The sequence below is a fragment of the Taudactylus pleione genome, unplaced genomic scaffold, assembly GCF_031769625.1.
Source record: "Taudactylus pleione unplaced genomic scaffold, aTauple2 ptg000238l, whole genome shotgun sequence".
Taxonomy (NCBI): Eukaryota; Metazoa; Chordata; class Amphibia; order Anura; family Myobatrachidae; genus Taudactylus; species Taudactylus pleione.
Genome location: NW_028284640.1, coordinates 6,075,813 through 6,095,628, shown reverse-complemented (window position 1 = coordinate 6,095,628; position 19,816 = coordinate 6,075,813). Strand labels below are relative to the sequence as shown.

General features: G+C 40.9%; 1 protein-coding gene across 1 annotated transcript in view; it reads left to right on the top strand.

The window, feature by feature from the left end:
- Positions 1-19,294, top strand: part of ALLC (allantoicase) — a 43,608-nt gene extending 24,314 nt beyond the window's left edge. Inside the window, exons 5-12 of the mRNA XM_088479522.1 lie at positions 1,036-1,158; positions 2,167-2,243; positions 4,854-4,986; positions 10,159-10,314; positions 11,503-11,576; positions 13,297-13,405; positions 13,919-14,046; positions 19,045-19,294. Coding sequence (XP_088335648.1) covers positions 1,036-1,158; positions 2,167-2,243; positions 4,854-4,986; positions 10,159-10,314; positions 11,503-11,576; positions 13,297-13,405; positions 13,919-14,046; positions 19,045-19,194 — 950 coding nt within the window. The 3' untranslated portion in view covers positions 19,195-19,294. The remainder of the gene's footprint in view (positions 1-1,035; positions 1,159-2,166; positions 2,244-4,853; positions 4,987-10,158; positions 10,315-11,502; positions 11,577-13,296; positions 13,406-13,918; positions 14,047-19,044) is intronic.
- The last annotated feature ends 522 nt before the right edge of the window (positions 19,295-19,816 follow it).

The window sequence follows — 19,816 nt, the reverse complement described above, 5'->3', positions numbered from 1 at the left end:
ATAAAATACAGATGTGTTCTCATTCACTTATACTTTTTGTGCAATATGGCAGGAGACATACAGTATGGTGCAACTTAGACACTCCACCATGAGTATCAATTTTTGGATTTTCATACTTATTTCTGAATTTAGGGTCTGCATCACATCTTAGTCGCTTATAGTGTCATGAGTGCTTAGAATTAGTATGTTTCTTGCAATAGAGTTGGTATAAAGTTGCGGATGCACAATGCATAGAGTGGCTCACTTGTATCGATCTTCAGCATCTTCACTTTTTACCCAGGTTAGCACCTGAATTCACAGCAGCTGCATGCAATGCAAGTGCCCATGTTTAGGGTACTCATGCATTGTAATTTTGTCCCATTAATCATGCAAATAAGATGCAAATTCGCTACAAAACTGTGTGGCGGGATGTGTGATGCTGCTTAGTCGTAAAAGTTCTGGAGTGTTGAATAGGGCTATTTGGTGTGATGTGAGGTTAGGTGTATATGGACACATCTGTATCAGTCTAATACATTAGGCTTGATTGTTGCTCTTGGTTACAGAATATGTTGTACAGTACTTGTAATATTTTATTGAACATTCACACAATCTCCTAATCATTATATCACATTGACTTCTTTCAGCTGATGAGTAAACTTGCTGTAAAATTCTTTATAAAACAAGAAGTTTGTTTTGTTTTCACAGAATTGGTCCATCGATCGGACTCTTGTCGTTTCAAATAAATTAATTTCTGACAGCCGCATGTAATTATAGCATGCTAATTTAAGATGGTTACAAGCGGATCCCTCAAATAATGCATCTTGTAATTTATCATTGGATTTCCATATATATCTTCAGTAAATAAGTACATAGGCTGCACAGATTTATACACACAACACTGTTTATTACATCAACTGATATGTTTTGACAAATTGCCATATAAATTCCTTAACTCTTTGAATAAGCATGAAACCTGTAGAACACAATAGAAAACGGCACTCCTATACAGTATATTTCACTGAGGAAAGTGTAACAAAACAATGTATTTTCCCCTAGGTCATGATTGGTGTATAATTGAGCTGGGAATACCAGGGATAATTCTTGGATTTCACGTGGACACGCATTTCTTCACTGGAAACTATGCTCCACGCATTTCAGTCCAGGCGGCAAGCTTACAAGGTATCCATTACTTTCAAAATATTTACATAAAATGTATTTGCAATAAGTTTTTATGGCAATGAAATCTGCAGTAGTGGAAAGCCATACTGAAGATGTCTCGGAAGTATAACTGACACAATGCACATTGCTTTAACAAGCTGTGCATCTATTAGTTATTTAAATAAACTATTTATAAAAAGAAACCTTACTACTACCTCTGCTTTTACCTTGCAACCTTTTCCGTGAAGCTGCCAGTGGGTGGTTGTAAGTGAATGTTACATTCAAGGGAATACTGGAGGTCATAGAAGGACCTGTTACCAATACCACATGGCTGTTGGATGAATGGTGAAACATACAGGAGTTTAATGTTTAAGTTGAGTAAAAAAAAATATGCATCATAAAAGAGTTTTCAGGAATCAGAAACTAAAAAATGTGAACATTATAAACATTATCTGGGATATGAGCCTCAGGAGACACATTTGGGAGTCAATTAGGAGCATACAAAATGTCTCATTTCGGTGAGATGTGCAGTGCACACAAGCCCGTACATACAGTAGGCTCAGAACCGGTTCAACCATTAGGCAGTTTTAGGCGGCTGCCTAGGGTGTCGGGATCTGGGGGGCACGTCTGAGTCTGCCTATCATGAAATGAAAGACTGGTGGTGGCTGAGGGTCTGGAACGTAGGTATTGGTCTGGGGAAGGGGGGGCGAGTAGGCTGAAGTTTTGCCTAGAGTGCCCAGAAACCTTGCACCGGCCTTGAGTAGGCTTATTCATGCAATTTCACATGTATCCCTATGGGGCTGCAAACTAAAATACATGATGTAGAGGGTGATGTGGGGAGCTTTAGTGGCGATGTAGGGTGCCATTGCCAACTTTTAAACAATTTCAGAATGGCACTATGTCAACATTGCCCCTAAATCACTCCTAATTGAATTGACCCCTTAGAATTGATGGTTCGGTATAGTAAATGTGGTCTTCATCGAAGATGTTTTGTGTGTGACTTGTCTCAATTCTATCACCTCTCCTAAGAGAAGACAGCATTTCCTCCACGGGAAGACAGACTGGGATCTGCTGCATCAGAGAAAGATTTTAAAGCTGTGGAACAGGTATAGACAATAGGAGATATGAATAAAAGTGGTATAATAAAATCTTTAGATGTATACCTTGCTTTTGTGTAAAAATTGTGAATTTCAACAACACATGTATTAATGTAATTGTGACTTACACAAAGGGGTAAATTTACTAAGAATTGAGTCTGGGAGAGTTTGCTTTTTTTTCAACTCGATTAGCTTCACCAAAACTCGGGTGATTTGAGGCTCTTGAGACTCTCAAATATACCAAGAAGTGAGTTTAGCTGAGAGTGAGTTGGCCGATGGTGAAGCAGAACGAGATTTCTCCCCCGAGCAGCAGGTTTTGCAGGAGATTACTCACCTGAGATTGCAGTGTCTTCTCTCTGCAAAACTCTCCCAAGCAAGCAGCCTGCACATATCAGTGAGATATGTGTAAGCTGCTTGTGATGTACCTGTAAAAAACTGGCTAATTTAAAAAAAAAAATTATGTGAGGCCCCCCCCCAAAAAAAAGACTAACCAGCCCCGGACTTGCCAGCTAGTCCTGGTTCTTAAAATTACAGGGAAAAAAATGTGTAGGGTTCCACTGTAATTTAAGAACCAGCACCATGCAGCAAGGATAGAGCTTGTTTTAAATATAGGGAGAAAAAAAATGGCATAACGTTACCCTTATATTTAAAACCAGCTCCAGACCCTTTCTAGCGGGGGACTGATGCCACAGCCAGGGGTGCCCTTTCACCGGGCTCCCCAACCGCAGCATCAGCCCTGACCACTAGTCTTCCCAGGACAGGGATCCCTGGGGAGTTGGGGACCCCTCCAATAAAGGGGTTCCCCTCTCCAGGGCACTCCTGGCCTAGGCTGATAGCCTGGGGCTTTCCCCGGCACCCTAGGGTGGTGGGTGCCAGGTTGATAGTGTTAGTGTGTAGTGTAAAATAAATGGTTAAATATTGTCTTTACTTGTGGAACTACATGCACCAGCAAGCCTCCCCCACATGCTGGTATTTGGAGAACCACAAATACCAGCATGCTGGGCATTATGGGCCCGCTGGTACTTGTAGTTCCACAACCAAAGCAATACGAAAAAAAAACAACATACACTGTGAAAGTAAAATTTTATTATAACATACATGCACACTCACACTCACTATCACACATACTCACTTAGTATCGAAGTAATACATAGGGTTACCTATAAAAAAATCCATACTCACCTCACCTATGCGTAGTTTACATCCTCTTCTCCAAGTAGGCATCCATGGGGTTAAAACAAATAAACGGGTGCTCCCGAATCCAAGCCGGACTGAGTAAAGGTATGTGTTTCCACATAGCTTTACTCCGCGCGAATGACCGGGGCACACGTGTGCCCCATCACTGAAGGAGCCGCGAGCCAATCAGCGGGCATCTCCGTCGGAGCAGCTTGCTGATTGGCTCTGTGCGATCACCCTGTTTCCCCCATAGACTTCAATGGAGAGAAATCGCCATTGAAGTCTATGGTGGGAACCACTACATTGTATCATTGATGTAACCTCAAGTAACCGTGCACAGCGGCATGCATCGCGGCATAGCGCAGCTCTCGTCAGGCAGCTACTAGGAGCAGCCAGCGTTCTCCCCATTGCAGTCTATGACACCATAGACATGGGCACACTAGTCGTGCCATCCATGTGCATGGTAGCAACGATGATGGCAGCTACATCTGTAAATCTTCAATGTTTAAATGGTATAAATGTATAAAAGTTCACATACTGTATAGATGATACTCTAATGCTTATGCCAGCCTCATCCATTCGCAACACAGTATTAAGATTGGCAGGAACATGTGATGGATCATGAGACTAAAGCAAAACATTGAGTTTGTTTTAACTTGTGATATCCAGCAACGATACTGTAGTTTCCTTTACAAGCCTATGACATACTTGATCCTCATTCATGATCTTGCACTTACTTGTACATAGAGCCTGATTCAAAGATAGATGCAATGCCGATGTTTTCGCAAATGGTCGATGTTTCTCTACTGCGCATGCATCAGAGTTGCACTACTCAAGTGCTGCGATGGTCTTGCGCCAAAGGTGGCAGGGAGGATTTATTCGCAAAGTGATAGTCAGGGGCTGTTTGTGGCAGGTAACAGGGGGTGGCCACTCCAATGCAGACGTGTCGCGGCTGATTAGGGCACATGTCACAGTCTGCATCTGCAATCCTGTATGTAGTTATTAAGGCTCCGGCGTCTTAGTTCCGTCAGGAATTCTGTGTGACCAAAGGGTTACTCAAAATTCCGATGATTGACCGATATGCGTCTGATGGTTGCGTTCTTGTACTCATGTGGCGGATCGGCAATGCCGCTGGTGAGCGTCTCAATACAGGTTGCAGCAGCTGCGACATTTGCCTATTTTCGCACAGCAGTTGTGTACTGGATCACAGCAGCATCGGAATTGCATCCATCTCTGAATCACGCCCATAGAGCACTAAGCTTCAGCACACAGTACCACCTAAAGAACAAGTGTAAATATTAACCTGGTCAAGTGAGCGTTTATGTCTTGTCCCTTGGTTGAATGAGGGAAGGACTTAAAAGAGTCAGCCTGGGGATTTTGTTTAAAGAACATATTTCTCAGAATGTAATACTTTCATATCACTTTCTACTTCCTGTAATGTAGCTACATTCAGAAAAGTGGGACTACCTTCTAGAAATGACAGAGCTAAAGGCGGGATACCCTGATTGCTGCCACAATTACTTCCAAGTCAGTTCAAGAAAAAGATGGACACACATACGACTTAATATCTACCCAGGTACCAGTAATAGGATATACAAAGAGCAAGAAAATTGCCCTCAGAATCAGACCACATCACTATCAGTTCCAATGTCAGAAATGAAGGCTACAATGAATATTGGTGTTTATTTACAGTACATATTAACACGTGTGATTTGGCCATTCTGATTGTGTTACAAACTTGCTACAATTACCCTAGCAAAAAATGTATCTTTATTAGCAAATTATAATTCTAAATACTGTAATGGTACAGCTTTTCTGCAAACTGCAGTCCCGCCATGATGGACTGTGCCATGCAATGGGGATCAAATCCACCTTCAAGCACGTGTCGGCAGCAGGCTGCTCATGTGCGAAGTGATATTGGGGGTCATTCAGACCCACTCGCGAGCGGCAGTATGCTCGCAAGTGGATCGATGGTCCCCACTGCGCATGCGCATGACTGAGGGAGCTCCGTCGTGCGCATGCTCGAGACCCGGCGAGCGAAGGACTTTCCATCGCTCCGGGTCTCGCACCAAAGGGGGCGTGCTGTCGATGTTGATTGACAGCACGCCCCCTTTGGTGGGCGTTCCGGGGGCGTGCCTGCCAGACGGAGGCGTTCCTATGGGAACGCCTACCGTATGAAGCCGGCCCCACTGACATCACTAGTGATGTCAGTGGGAGTGATTTTGGCTCTGATAGAGCCAAAATCACTCCTGGCCTTGTGGTTGAGAAACCCGACCACAGGGTTTCACTCGCAAGTCCGATGGTCGCGATGGTCAAGACCATCGCGACCATCTTGTTGGACGCTCGTATATGCTGTGGGTGGTGACCCACAGCTATACGAGCGTCCAGGAGGACGCTCCATTTTAATGGAGGTGGGCCCTAATTCAGAGCGAGCGCTCTGGTCAGAGCGTCCGGCTCTGAATCAGGGCCATAGATAGTTGTGATGGGTATTAGGCAGCGGTCCAGCTCACCCAGGAGGAATCAGAAGATCCCTCTACTGCCAAGCTTCCTTCATAGAGAATAGCATGCTAATGCCATCTGAGGGAAGAACTGCAATACCACTTATACCATGGGCACAATTACCCTACTCAATAAAGCACAAAGAAGAATGAAAATTATTTGTGTTTTTCCACTAATTAAAACTTGTCAATTGTATTAACGTATTGTAAATAAATATAAAAAGGTAGCATAAAATGTATTCAGTGTTTTGTAAAACCATACAATGTCAATATAATATCAAATCATTTGTCAGAATATATAAAATAAACAAACATGAATTGATAAACAACACTGATTGACTTAAATGGGATCTGTAGAGCTTGTAGGCATGTTAGGGCATTGTAGAGAGGAAAATATCTTCCATTAATAACAATTTAACTTTTGCCCAATTGATTACTGTATATATATATATATAAAAACTGGTTTTGTTAATGTAAGGTAATTGAGGTTAGGGATTCTGAATGTCTGAAGATCCCATGGAAGGTTTTTCATTTGCATATAAATCACACACTTAGGAACCAGAAGGGTTCTAGTGTATTTACATTAAAGTGTACATTCAATTATAGAAACCTGTCAGCAGAAAACTGCACTTACCTGGACAGGACATTGGTAAACAAAGCCTTTAATTTAGGGCTGCATATAAATTACGCGAGGATGCCTACCTGTCTCCTAAAACAGTGGGGAGATAAACACACAGCCGTCTGACTAACAGGGGACTCAAACTTCAAACAGGATCAAATACCAAAGCCATGTTACCTATTTTGACATAAAATTTATATTTCTATGACAGTTAGGAGATTCTGTAAATCATAGACATACCTGAGGTCTGTACTAGGGATGGCCATCGGTATGGTAACCATCGATGGCAAAATAGCAAGTGGCCATTGATGGTAACCAACTATGCAATGGATGACCATCGATGGTTTCACCAAATGATGATCATCCCTGTTCTATAACTGAGTGGCCTATGGGCCAATCAGAATTGAGGGCATGGCTTCGCGGGTGTCGGGGGGCAGAGCTATGCTCCATGTCTTTGCACCATGTAAAAAAAAACAAAACTATTTGGTTATGCTTTTCCATCGATGGAGGGAAACCATCTTGTTCTCCCCCATCGATGGGAAAAGCATTTTACATTGGCCATAAACAATCGATAATTATGAATCATCGATGGTCAATGGCCATCCCTAGTCTGTACACAGGTCGTGTGTGATTTAAGAATACTTGGGACTAATGGTTTGGAAGAAATTGGGTCTCTAACCATTCACACCTCACAGCGATGTTGCATTTACATTAATTTGATAGCTTAAATACACTATTTGTTGTAGCTATTACACAGGGGAAATTATGTGCAGTTATTTGTACTTAAGTTAAACATTATGACAGCAGTCTTGGTATAGACCCTGACATGGTCAGCCAATCATCAGAGACTTAGGCATGACATCATCTGTGGAGGTGGGGCAGGTGATAAAGGTATTAAAGGTAAGGGAGTCTTTTGATCCATATTAGACTTTAGGGATTAATCTAATGGAGAGACTGCACCATCACTTTCCAGCTGTGCCAGAATAGGCTTCGTGTTATATTCTGTAGGTCTTTTTCCTTTTTATTTCAAATTGAAACACATTTGTCTGTGTAATCTGTAACCCTTTTTCTTTATATCATTCCTGTAACTAAGCATTGTACTTCTTTTGTAAATAACTTGTTTCTTGATTAGCCTATTTCATTTATGCTCCAGAACCCAGTCTTTGAGGATGCTATTAGATCACTAAGGTTACTATATAACTATTATTTATTGCTAGAAGCAGGGGGTGACCAACTAACTGCATGGTACAACAGTTTGTGTCGCCAAGCCTACACAATTGTGATAGAGTGCTCGTGGACCTGTGGCCCTTTGTAATTACCATGGGTGGTGGCAGAATATAGGGTATTGTATAATGGGCAGAGAGGTAGAATAATAATCATGAGTAGTACTATATTCGGCTCTACACTCACTACATGAGGACTTGGGGAACTGCACAGTCACAGAACTGATGCTAGTGTAATACCAGTCATGGTGAATCAATTACTGGCTCTGACCCTAGTCAGAGAGCAAACTCTGGGATACCTACTGGTGTCCCTGACAGGTTCTATTAATAAACTGTTGTTAACTATAAAATTACTCTTCAAACAGACTCAATAAAGGTCTTAAACGAATGTAAGGTGTAACAGTACATTGCTACAAGGATGCTCAGCATATATAGAGACAATCTTATGGGATTTTATGGCTTTGAGAATGATGGTAACTCTCAATTCCTGGATACATCTTTCTGGTAACTTGACTTATCTGGCTTTGCTGTCCTGTATAAGCTCCTCCAAGTGAGAGTGATAAACAGCTACTTTGTGACCTCTAAGATAAAAGTGCCTATACAATGTGTGAGTGGTGTAGCAGAACACAGTCCCTTCTCTGACGCGTTTCAATGATATTGGATTTTCATCAGAAGGTTTGATTTTACTGTTTAGTTGATCTAATTGAAACTTTTTATTTACTGGAGAAGCACTGGGGTTTTCTTTCTGTTTTTTTTTAAAACCATCTGAAGTTAGTTTATGGAGACAAGCTCCAAAAAGCATTGCTTTGCAGAGCTTGTTAAACAGCCTATAGCACCATTCCCATAGTAATCTATGGTGATGGCTGTGACAAGTGCTGGTGATTTGAAAGTAGGAGATATCTCCTGCTTTCTAGCCTTGGTAAAAATGCATGTGGAAACAGCCATTTCTGTTTGTTTTAAGGACAAGTTTAGTTTTATAATTAGGCCCCATAATAGTTGCTTAACTTACTGGCATGAGCGGCAACCCCAATAGTTTGTAACGCCCCCATCTCCATTATGATAGATTAATGTGGTTAAAACATGCAGACTATTGTGTTTGAATACAGTTATATTTAACTGGTGGTTTAAACAAAAACTATCTCAGCTACACCACAACCAAAATTATGTGCAGTATATAAAAAGAGAAGATAATATTCCTGCATCAAACAGTAAAGACTAAACATCTATTAAACAAGGTTTATAAACAGTCATCCAGAAGTACAGTAACCATGTAAAACACAGATGATTTATTTTACATAGGACAATAATCTCTTAAGTGACTTTCAATATATTTAACCATATACTGTATGTTATTTTATTAATTGCATAAAGACATAATGACTCAGGTCATATGATGAATTACCTAATCACATGTCACTGTTTGTTGGTAAAAATGCTTCTGTGTATACTATCATTGTATTGGGAACTGGTGGATAGTTGCAACCAGGGCAGTAGAGAGCTGGCTCAGGCCCCTTAAAAAAACTCCCAAACACTATTTGCAGTGGCGCAAGGCAATGCCATGCGTTGAAGAGGGGGACGCTGTGAGCCCCTCAGTCTGGCGCAAATGAAGGGGGGGGAGTGTCGTGATCGTCCCTCCCACAGGCTAAGGGGGGAGACCGCTGCTGCTGCTCAGCCGCAGCAATCCCACTGGTCCCATTAAGCCCAGCACACATCATTGTGTGCTGGGCTGCTGACAGGTAAGAGGGTGAGGGGGGGGTGTTGGACCCGGGCCCTACTGGGCCCCTCCAACAAGCCCAGGCCTGGGTAATTATTACCCAATCCCCCCCTCTCGGCGCCTCTGGTTGCAGCTCTGTGGTGTTCCCTACCCACACTAATAGTTTATATGTTTTGGGGTTTTATATGTTTTTACCTTTAAACAGTAATTAGTGCTATCAGACTAGAGAATGTTCCTCATATGTTAGTCTAAGTAACAACTTACAGTTTTAATAGTGTAGGAGTTGCTATTGTACGTGGTATCAATGGTCCATCAATGTTGTCCCATTATGCTTTAGATTTAGAAGTTCTGTAGGTTCAGCTTCTCAAACCTTATGTTCAGAGATTAAGGTCTGAGACAAAATCCTGTTTGCCTGGTAGAGGTGTTCTGGGAGCAGAGTTGAGCTCTGAGTTGTTTTAGTTCTGTCAATTCTTCTGCTATGATTATTCTACTATGATTACACAAGTACTTTATTTAGGCAGCATGTGAAGAGACAATTCACAGGGTAGTACTAATTGTTAGTGGTTGCCTGTGGTTTCGATGCATTTCATCTGTAAAACACAGACTTCTTCAGAGAAAGAAAAAAACCACCTGTGGCTTTACTAATAGTAATGGCATTAAACACATCTAACACTTGTGTGCTGTATTTACACAGATGGAGGAATAGCCCGCTTTAAAGTCTATGGCATTGGACAAAGAGACTGGTCTACGTGTGGCCCAAATGATTTGGAAGACCTTCTGTCAATGGGTAATGGAAGTGTGTGCCTTGGATTCAGTGATGCACATTATGGACATCCACGAAATCTCATAGGTATCTAAAGAACCATTAAATAATTCATCTAATTTTTTTTATTGAAATGAGTAGTGATTATAAAGTGGAATACAATTTTTACTAGCAAAGTTATCAGGGTAGGACATTGAATAAAGAGCACCCCTGGCACACAAGTCACACCAGTTCACATTTCTGAAACAACAAGAGCCCAAACAGTTTCTCACCTTCACAGATGGCACCTTCATTCACTGGGTGCCTCATTGTCTACTGGAGCCACCACCGAATGAGTACAGTGTAATTGAGGGATTCAGTGTGTGTAGTGGCTTCTGTACTGCAGCTATTTTATTAAAAGCAGAACTGCAATGTAAACATTTGAGAGACAGAACTAGACATAATAATCTCATATGCACACATCCAGGGGTGTTTCTAGAGAGGAGGGGGCCCGTGTGCAGTATCCGACAGGGGCCCCCTCCTCTCCGCCCAGCAGCCGGCAGCGCACTGAGCTGTGCGCGGCCAGCACCCTAGTTATAGACTCTGGGCACTAGAGTGTGCCCAGAGTCTATAGTGTATGCACAGATCACCGGGAAAATGGCCATGGCGGCCATTTTCCCTGTACTGCGCATGCGCAAACAACGGGAAAATGTCCGCAGAGGACATTTTCCAGTCATTTTACAGCGCCGGACCCCCGCGCCGACGTGGGACTCCGGAGAGGTAAGTAACATTATGGGTGCAGGGTGTGCGGTGCGGGGCCCTCCTGGACCCACGGGCCCGTGTTCCCTGCACCCATTATAGATACGCCCCTGCACACATCCCACAAACTCCGAAATTGTTAGCTATCTAGTCCGACATTCCAACACTACAAAAGCATTTTTAAACTTTAGGTTATTTTTGTGAGATAAATAATAAATGTTTTTGTGCACATTTATCAAACTAGTTATTTAATTTAGTGATTTTATTATTCATTCAAGAACCAGCAGTTACAGGCTATCATCAAACTGGATGAATTAGCTACGCAGGTAAAGCACAAGCAGAAAGGTTCAACTGTTGGTAAAATACAGATGCTAATTATGTTGCCCCCATAAAATACATACGTAAGGTGACAATACACCCTCAAACAATTGACCCATTGCAGTTAGATTAATGAAATGTCATTATTTTGATTAATGTCACTTTAAAATAATTTTGTGATGATACGTGTTAAATCATAATGTTGTCATTTAAATCCAGGTTTAGGAAGAGCCGCTGACATGGGCGATGGGTGGGAGACTGCGAGAAGACTAGATAGGCCTCCTATCTTAAAGGTAAACAACATGTTTTGCATAACTAGAAAAGATGAGGATCTTCAAATAACCACTTCAAAAATAATAGGGCAGCTCTGAAAAAAATATAATGATAGATTTTAGATCAGACGTTATAACCTTAACTTAGTCTTTATTCAGCTTTTCTAACTATCATTTAGTTTTAATTAATAATGTGCTCTATTTAATTTACATAGGGCCTGATTCAGTACGGATCGCAACTGCAATCGCAATAGCGATCACGCACACAGTCTCACTGCGATGATATGCTAATCCACTGTGATCGCTATGCCGTCGCAGCACAGCATGAGGACGCCCACCTTACCTTACACACACATCTGTAATACATTGCAAGTCTGCAAAAACATCGGTAACATCGAATACCATCGGAGACTCACGCACACTTGCACAAGGTGACCTTACTCAGAAATTGCTAACCTTATCACACGCAGTATAAGCCCAAGCAGCATATACCATCGCAGTGAATAATTTATGCACGCCCCTGCAACGGCGTTCAAATGCACTGGCACGCCTGCGTTTCGCTTACCACCCCCATCACCTAACCCAAATGGTACCTCCTGTCAATCACTCTGTGATGGGCCTGCGTAGTCACTGTAATCGCAGTTTCGAACGAAGTGGAGCATTCGCGCATGCGAACTAGGATGCATACGCATGCACAGAATGCAACAATCGGCCGATTGCGTGTGTAAATACAGTTGCTATGGCTGCTGAATCAGGCCCTTAATCTATAAATGATGTGCTTGATTACTAAAATTATATCCAATTGGAAATTGAGGACTTGTATAAAATAATATTGAAGTATAAGGTTAGTGAAGAGGCTTTTAATGAACCCACTCTCACACAGTGCTCGCAAGCGGGTCGATGGTCCCCAACTGCGCATGCGCCGACCTCTGGCATGCGCATGCGCGAGACCCGTACTATGGCGGCAGCTCCATCACAACAGTTCTCGCTACAAGATGGAGGGGCTGTCGATGTTGATTGACAGCTCGCCCCGTTTTGTAGGCGAGGAGGGGGGTGGCTGCACAAACGCAGGCGTTCCCTTAGCAACGCCTGGCGTTTGTGGGCGGCCCTACTGACATCACTCAGGCTTGCGAGAGCTGAGACCCTACCACAGGGTCTTCTCGCAAGCCCGATGGTCGCGATAATCTCGACCATCGCCAGGCCGCTCGCAAAAGCTGTGGGTGGTCACCCACAGCTTAAAAAAATAATAAATAATCCCCGCCCTGATTCAGAGCGAGCGCTCGCAAACAGCGAGCGGCTCTGAATCAGGCCCAGAGACCCATGTTTTTTATCTCGATCCATTAGCTACAGTAAGAATGTCCCTCAAGCCAAATGGATAATCTTTTCGGAAATGTTTTGATGTAACTCTAATTAGTTCATCTTGTAATTCTGAAATTTGTGCACTGTATTAGTCAAAAGACTTTAGAAGATGATTGAGGGAAAATGGTTAAAGGTAACGTACAGAAGGTAGTGAATGATTTCTATATCAACCCCCAAGAAGTTGTGGAGACAGACCCATGCCTTCCATGAGGCAAAAGAGTTTCAGGTGACACTGTTCAGTGCAGCTGTGATATGTCTGGTTTCTGGAAGAAAAAATTGTACCTGCAGAATATTTGAATATAAAGATTTTGGACCTGGCTATACAACAGTCTGGGAATTTATGTTCTGTTCAGCAGTCATACTTTAGGCCTTTATCTCATAGGCTGATAGAAACGGAATCCTCCAGATCCCAGGAAATGAATGGGCAGTGTTCCGGCTCGGCCACCCAGGCTTAATTACGCATGTAGAAATAGACACTAACCACTTTAAAGGTACGGTATGTTTCTTTCAAATCATCCTACTAATTATTTTGAAGAATATTTTTTGTTAATGTTTCTGAGCAGTTATTAACAATTCTAACCTAAGAATAACAACTTGTTAGGGTATCTATAGGAATGGCCTACTAGTGCTTAATCCCAATACAAAACACTACTCCATGGGGCTTTATAGTATTAAATGCCGTGTGCAGTAGCATTGAACATGAAGCCAGGAATCCTAAGTGGCAGTCCAATGCCAGCCCAGCTCCACGTGAGGGCCACATTCTGGACTATGCAGACTTCACATTGCCAACCGTCCTATGTTAAAACCATAGCCAGCTTCCTTGATTGCCTTGCAAGAAGCCGGGAGTGTTATCAGTGTTAGATGTGGATTATGAGGTACACAAGCATGAAGATGGTCTTCAATATTCTGTGCTCCCTTTTGTCTTTGTGTTTCTATAATATAGAACCAGATTATGGGCATTTACGTAGATTGTGGAGAATTAAACAGTGTAATGTTTATGACAGGTAATGCACCAAATTCATGCACAATTGATTGTTGTGTCCTGACATCTAAAGAGGAAGAGGAGGTAATCAGAGAGATACCGGATGTGAATCTGAATAACAAATGGAAAACACTTCTCCCTGTCACACAGGTACAGTATTTATAAATATCAGGTATATTATGGAAGCTAATAAGGACAGTTGGAATCAGAGTTTTAGAGGTCAAAAATTAAAATAAAATCTTGAAGACTTGTGATGTAACCATTTATACACTGCTTGCAGTGATACAAATTATATTTATTATTATCTGTTATATATAAAGCACTATTAAAGAGACAAAAGACCCGCACAGAGATGTCAAATGCATAAGTCCTCCCTGATCCTTCCTAATATAATGTCTATCGTATATCAATCACAGGAGGTGCACCCTGGAATAAACCGTATGAGCCTTAAACAAAAGAAAAAATAAATTCCTTGAATAGGGCACTCACAGATCAGAATTATTCTAAGTAACTAGAGATATCTCAATTGCATAGGGGAACCATCTAATACAAAAATAAACTAATACAGGAATAAAATATAACTTTTAATATGTTTTAATAAAATATTGTGAAAATATGAAAAAAAACGTATGTAAATAAAATGGTGTGACCACAGTTGATTGTGTAATTTTATATTACGTTATAAATTCGTCGTCATATAGCTTATAGGCTTATTTTGATTTTAACATAATGGGGTGTCTGTAACATGTGGGACAAATGCCTTCACTTATTGCCAGTTACAAGGATGTATTATCTCAATCGTAGATGTTAACTGCCGGATGCATGTAAGCAATTATGTTCACTCACCCCTTGGTGTAATGAAAATGTTAGTTTCCAAAATAGACTTGCTTACATCAATGTTATAGTAGAATCTATGTATCTATTTTAATCATCACAGTGAATGGAAAATACACCTCTAAATTTTATGTTCACAGGGGTCCATAATGAAATATAGACACAAGATAACTTCTCAATTTATTGGTACTGGACAATAACAATGATATTATATGAGGTTATAAGAGATAACAAAAAATAAATATTGTTCCCCCTATTATATCCTAGGGTGAGAACAAAACTGCATAGGCAGTTCGTAAGGTCAGATTAGATCGCATAACATAATGTGTCTCTAGGCATCCCTGACACACTAATGTAGACACATAGTATTCCCTATTAAGCTAACTGAGGTAGGTCACATGCGCCTGCCGGCAAGTCCCTGTCGGGAACAAAGAAACACTTATTGCCTGTATATTGGTTAATACCCCCGTTGTAAGGATATGTGAAGTTATTAAATATGTTCCCCCCCTTATTATATCCAAAGGTGAGAACGATTTGTATAAAGCAGTTTATTAGGTCAAATCAGATAGATGAAACAATGTGTCTAGTGAGATTCCTGACATATTACTGCTGTCACATAGTGTCCCCTCTGTTCCTAACTACGGCAGGTCACATGCACCTGCTGGCAAGTCCCTATGTCTAACAGACACCCTCATTATGTATCATGGACAATCAAACAGAAATTGTTGTTTCAACACATGATTAATAAAAACATAACACACGCTAGCAAGCGAGTGCCGCGTGTCTCCTGACGCGCGTTTCGCATCAAATGCTTAATCATAGGATCATAGCATTTGTCCCCCATGTTAAATTCAAAATAAGGCTATAAGCTATATGATGACGAATTTATTATATAATATTACGCAATCAACTGTAGTCACACCATTTTATTTACATAAATGTTTTTCATATTTTCGCAATATTTTATTAAAACATATTAAACGTTATATTTTATTCCTGTATTAGTTTACTTTTGTATTAGATGGTTCCCCTATGCAATTGAGATATCTCTATTTATGTATAATAATGCTGATCTGTGAGTGCCCTATTCATGGAATTTCTTTTTTCTTTTGTTCAATGCATATATAAAGCACTGACATGTAATGTAACCCTCTATATTAAGGGGATCATGCTACAAATGGGATGTAGTCAGGATCCAGATGGTCAGGATGCTGACACATTCCAGTGGTAAGGGTTAGGGGGAGGGTTAGGCAATAGGGGAAGGGTTAGACTGCGGGAGGGTTGGGTTTGATAGGTCCCTGAGCATGACATGGCAGCACTTGGAAGAGGAGGACCAAAGTTCTGATTCACATAGCATATGCCTTCCCAGGAGTAAGGCGCCACAGGACCTGGTACCTGGGGTTTGTAGAGCCCTCCTCTATAGTTCCTATAGTGCCTCTCTGTAGGCATTAGCAAGGTACTGTAATATTAAGCATGTCCTTGTCCTTTGAAGTTCAAGCTCTCAGTCATTTGTCAGAGCTACAGACTATAAGACTAATGACAGGTAGTAAGAAAATAATGGGAACATACAAGTACTGTACAGTACATGCACTTCACTATTTGATCTCTTGCATTGGGCATTTTTTCATATTTCTTCCAATAAGGAGTTGTGTCTATGGGGCCTATTCATCATTGGAGGCCGTATGGCCCCCGATGATTATGTTATCATCTCGCTGCGGGGGAAACTTGACACCGGAGCAATTCCGAAAAGCAGCTGTCCCCTCGGTTAGTATCGTAGCTACAGATGCTGCGTTACTTACAGTATCTCTTCCCTGTCATCCCGGCTACGAGTGCATGACCAGAGGTCATACATGTGCAAAGCCGACCGGGGAAAATAGTGAGAAGGCGGTGGAGAGATCCGCTCAGATCCCTCCTTTCATCCCTGGAACTCCTTCCCATAGGAAAGAGCGGGGATCCAAGAATGAGCGCCGTCTGAAGATGTAGCTTGTTCTCGCAAGCAAACTCCGAAAACTGAAAGTTTGCTGATGATGAATGGCCCGGTAACTAAGACATGCGAAAACTAGCATTTTGGCATTGTTATCGGGCCATTTAGTGTTGATGAATAGGTCCCTATGTGAGTACACAGACTTTCCGGCTCACACATGCTTATTTCTTCAAGTACACACTGGGAAAATGCACTTACTTAGAATGATGTTTGTATAGCATCATATCCACATGTTTGTCAGGTTTTTCAATGTATTCTCTCTTCTTGTGGGTATCATCTAATACCAGGAATTCTCTTGTACTCAAAGAAAAGAATAGATTTCCATGTTTACAATGTATGTATAAAATAGCATCTCTTTCCCTATGAATTGCAGTTACAGTACAGATCTAGCTGTATTCAAAGCTTCAAAAGACTCAAGATGACGAGTATGGATTATCCTCAGAAAGATAAATATAGGCGACTTTGTAAAAAGATGTATCATCGAAATGTGTTATAACATATTGGTGACCATCCTTGTGTATTAGAGGTGACAAGGAATCCCAGATTTAGGACTGAAGCCTTAAGGTGTATACACACACAATGATTTTTTGAACGATTATCGATAATGATATCGTTTATCGTTCAATCGTTGAAAAAATCGTTCACTTTCTGAGTTAAAACGATGAACGATTATAGTTCATGCGCGTTCACGTTTGTAGTTTGTAGTTCAGTCAGACTGACCAACTCAACGATTTTCAGTAAGGGAATATGCAAAAATTGTTTGTAGGTCAAAAAAATCGTTCATTACATTTAGTAAATAAACTATTTTTGTAAACGATTTTTGTTCTTTTTTTCCTTGAAAAAAATGAACGAAAATCGCTTACTAAAATCGTTCATTTACTAAATAGTTGTGTGTGTATGCAGCTTTATGCATAGCTTCTAACTGAGAGGACTTGCTTTTAGGATCCACAGTGTAGTAGGGTTTCCTCGCTCCCTCAGATGGGGACAGAATTAGTTTTTAAGATTCTTATCTTTTATGTTATTCATGTTTTTTTACTTCATGAATTGATGAAATAAATAGCAAGATACCATTTTGAACCTGTTTATGTGTCACATCACAACCCATAGATGTGACAACTACTACAGTGTAATCACATTGGGGCTGTTGAGGGTTTGAATTCAGCTGCATCTACAGTATATATACAATTCACGGGGAAAGAAATGATGCTATAAACAAACATTCTACACACTAGTTAGCAGTCCGTCCAAACGACGGGACATTGCCGCGCCTGCCAAAAGTCCCATTTGAGTGTTCAACTTCAAACGGGTCACTTCTCAGTAATTTCTTTTCACCAGCTCACGGGGGCTGCGAGTAGAAATGTCAGTGCCGGCAGCTGTGCGCGCCCGAATGGAGCAACAATTGATTGCTCCGTGTATCGCCAGCTAATGGCCGCAGGCGCGCAAAACACACCTGAATTCCCCACATAGAGGTGAGGGGCAGCGTTAGCCATATATATTTCCACATTATATATATATATATATATATATATATATATATAATGTGGAAATCTATTGTTTTTCTTTGTGTATAACAGGATAACTGTCATTAGAAGAAATAATAAGCTGAAAAGCCTGATTGAGATGTGGAGGTGATGCCATACACATCTCATGGTGTTTACATGTATTTCCACAGTGTGGGGGAAATGTACTAAGCCTTGAATAGAGATAAAAGTGGAGAGATATACCAACAAATCAGCTCCTGTCATTTTTCAAACAAAATTAGTTAGGAACCGATTGGTTTGTACTTTATCTCTCTCCACTTTATTTCACTTCAAGGCTTAGTACATCTCCCCCTGTGTGCTTGAAGCAATAATTACCATATAACTAGACATTGTTATATATACATTAGATGGGGGTGATAATTGTGGAAGCAATGTACTGTTTCCTGAAAGGTATGATGCACCAGTAGAGGCCAGCGGGTGACTACATATATTTTTTTTTAGTTTACTGTAACGTTACTACAGTATAGCTGCTATTTTGTTTTTATTAGATAACTACAGCCTCAATATTTTCTATGGTGAAATATAATAAATATAATAAATGACATGAAATTAAGGGAGTGGATCACTTTTGGACATCTTACTATAACATACCCCCTCCATGTACATAATACAGGATTCCCCCGTTGGATCACCTTCCAGGACCAAAAACAGTGAAGAATAAAAGATGAAGTGGTTGGAAAAATCTTTGGACACAATATAGCTGCCAATACTAATTAGCAATATTAACTTGTAAGCCAACAAAATGTTTACAGTATAAATGTTTCTTTTAAATCTTTTTCTTACTTTTAGCTTCATCCCCACAAGAGGCATTTTGTTGATGGAACTTCTCTATCCCTAAAAGAAGTTATAACTCACGTGAAGGTCACCATCGCTCCAGATGGCGGCATCAGTAGGATACGGCTTTGGGGTTTTCCTCGACAGCTGCCGAGAGACAACTAAATAAAAAAATCCCAGTACCGGAAACATAAGCTATACACGTTCCCATCTTAAACATTTGCATGTAGATGCAATATTTTTGAATCAAATAAACACAATATTACTCAGCCGTTACTGTGCCACTTCTTGCATCATACAACTGATGTTATATTGGGAGTTGTGTATTTACTATTATCCTTTATTTATATGGCACCACAAAGTACATAAACAAATGAGCACACAAGAAAAGAGTTATCAATTGTACAATCAATGCAGAACAAGAACATGGGTTATAATCATTGCTGCATAACACTGAAATAAGCAGCAGGGTGTCAGCAACCAAGTGTTAGGTGCCATTGTGGGGAGTTAGCAGTAAATTATAGTATAAGTAAGGCAAGGAGAAGCACGTGAGGGATGAGGGCCCTGCTCGTGAGAGCTTACATTCTAAAAGGGGAGGGGAAGACAGACAGGAGTGACAAAGATGGGGTAAATAGTGAGGAAGGAGCATGGAGTAGTGGGTTGGATTACTGTTAGAACCAGCAAACCAGCTACATGTGCTGTTTATTTGCAAATATATTACTTATTAATACATTATGTTTCCTGTTTAAGATGCTTAAAAATAGGTTCCATTAGCAGTTCATTAGGA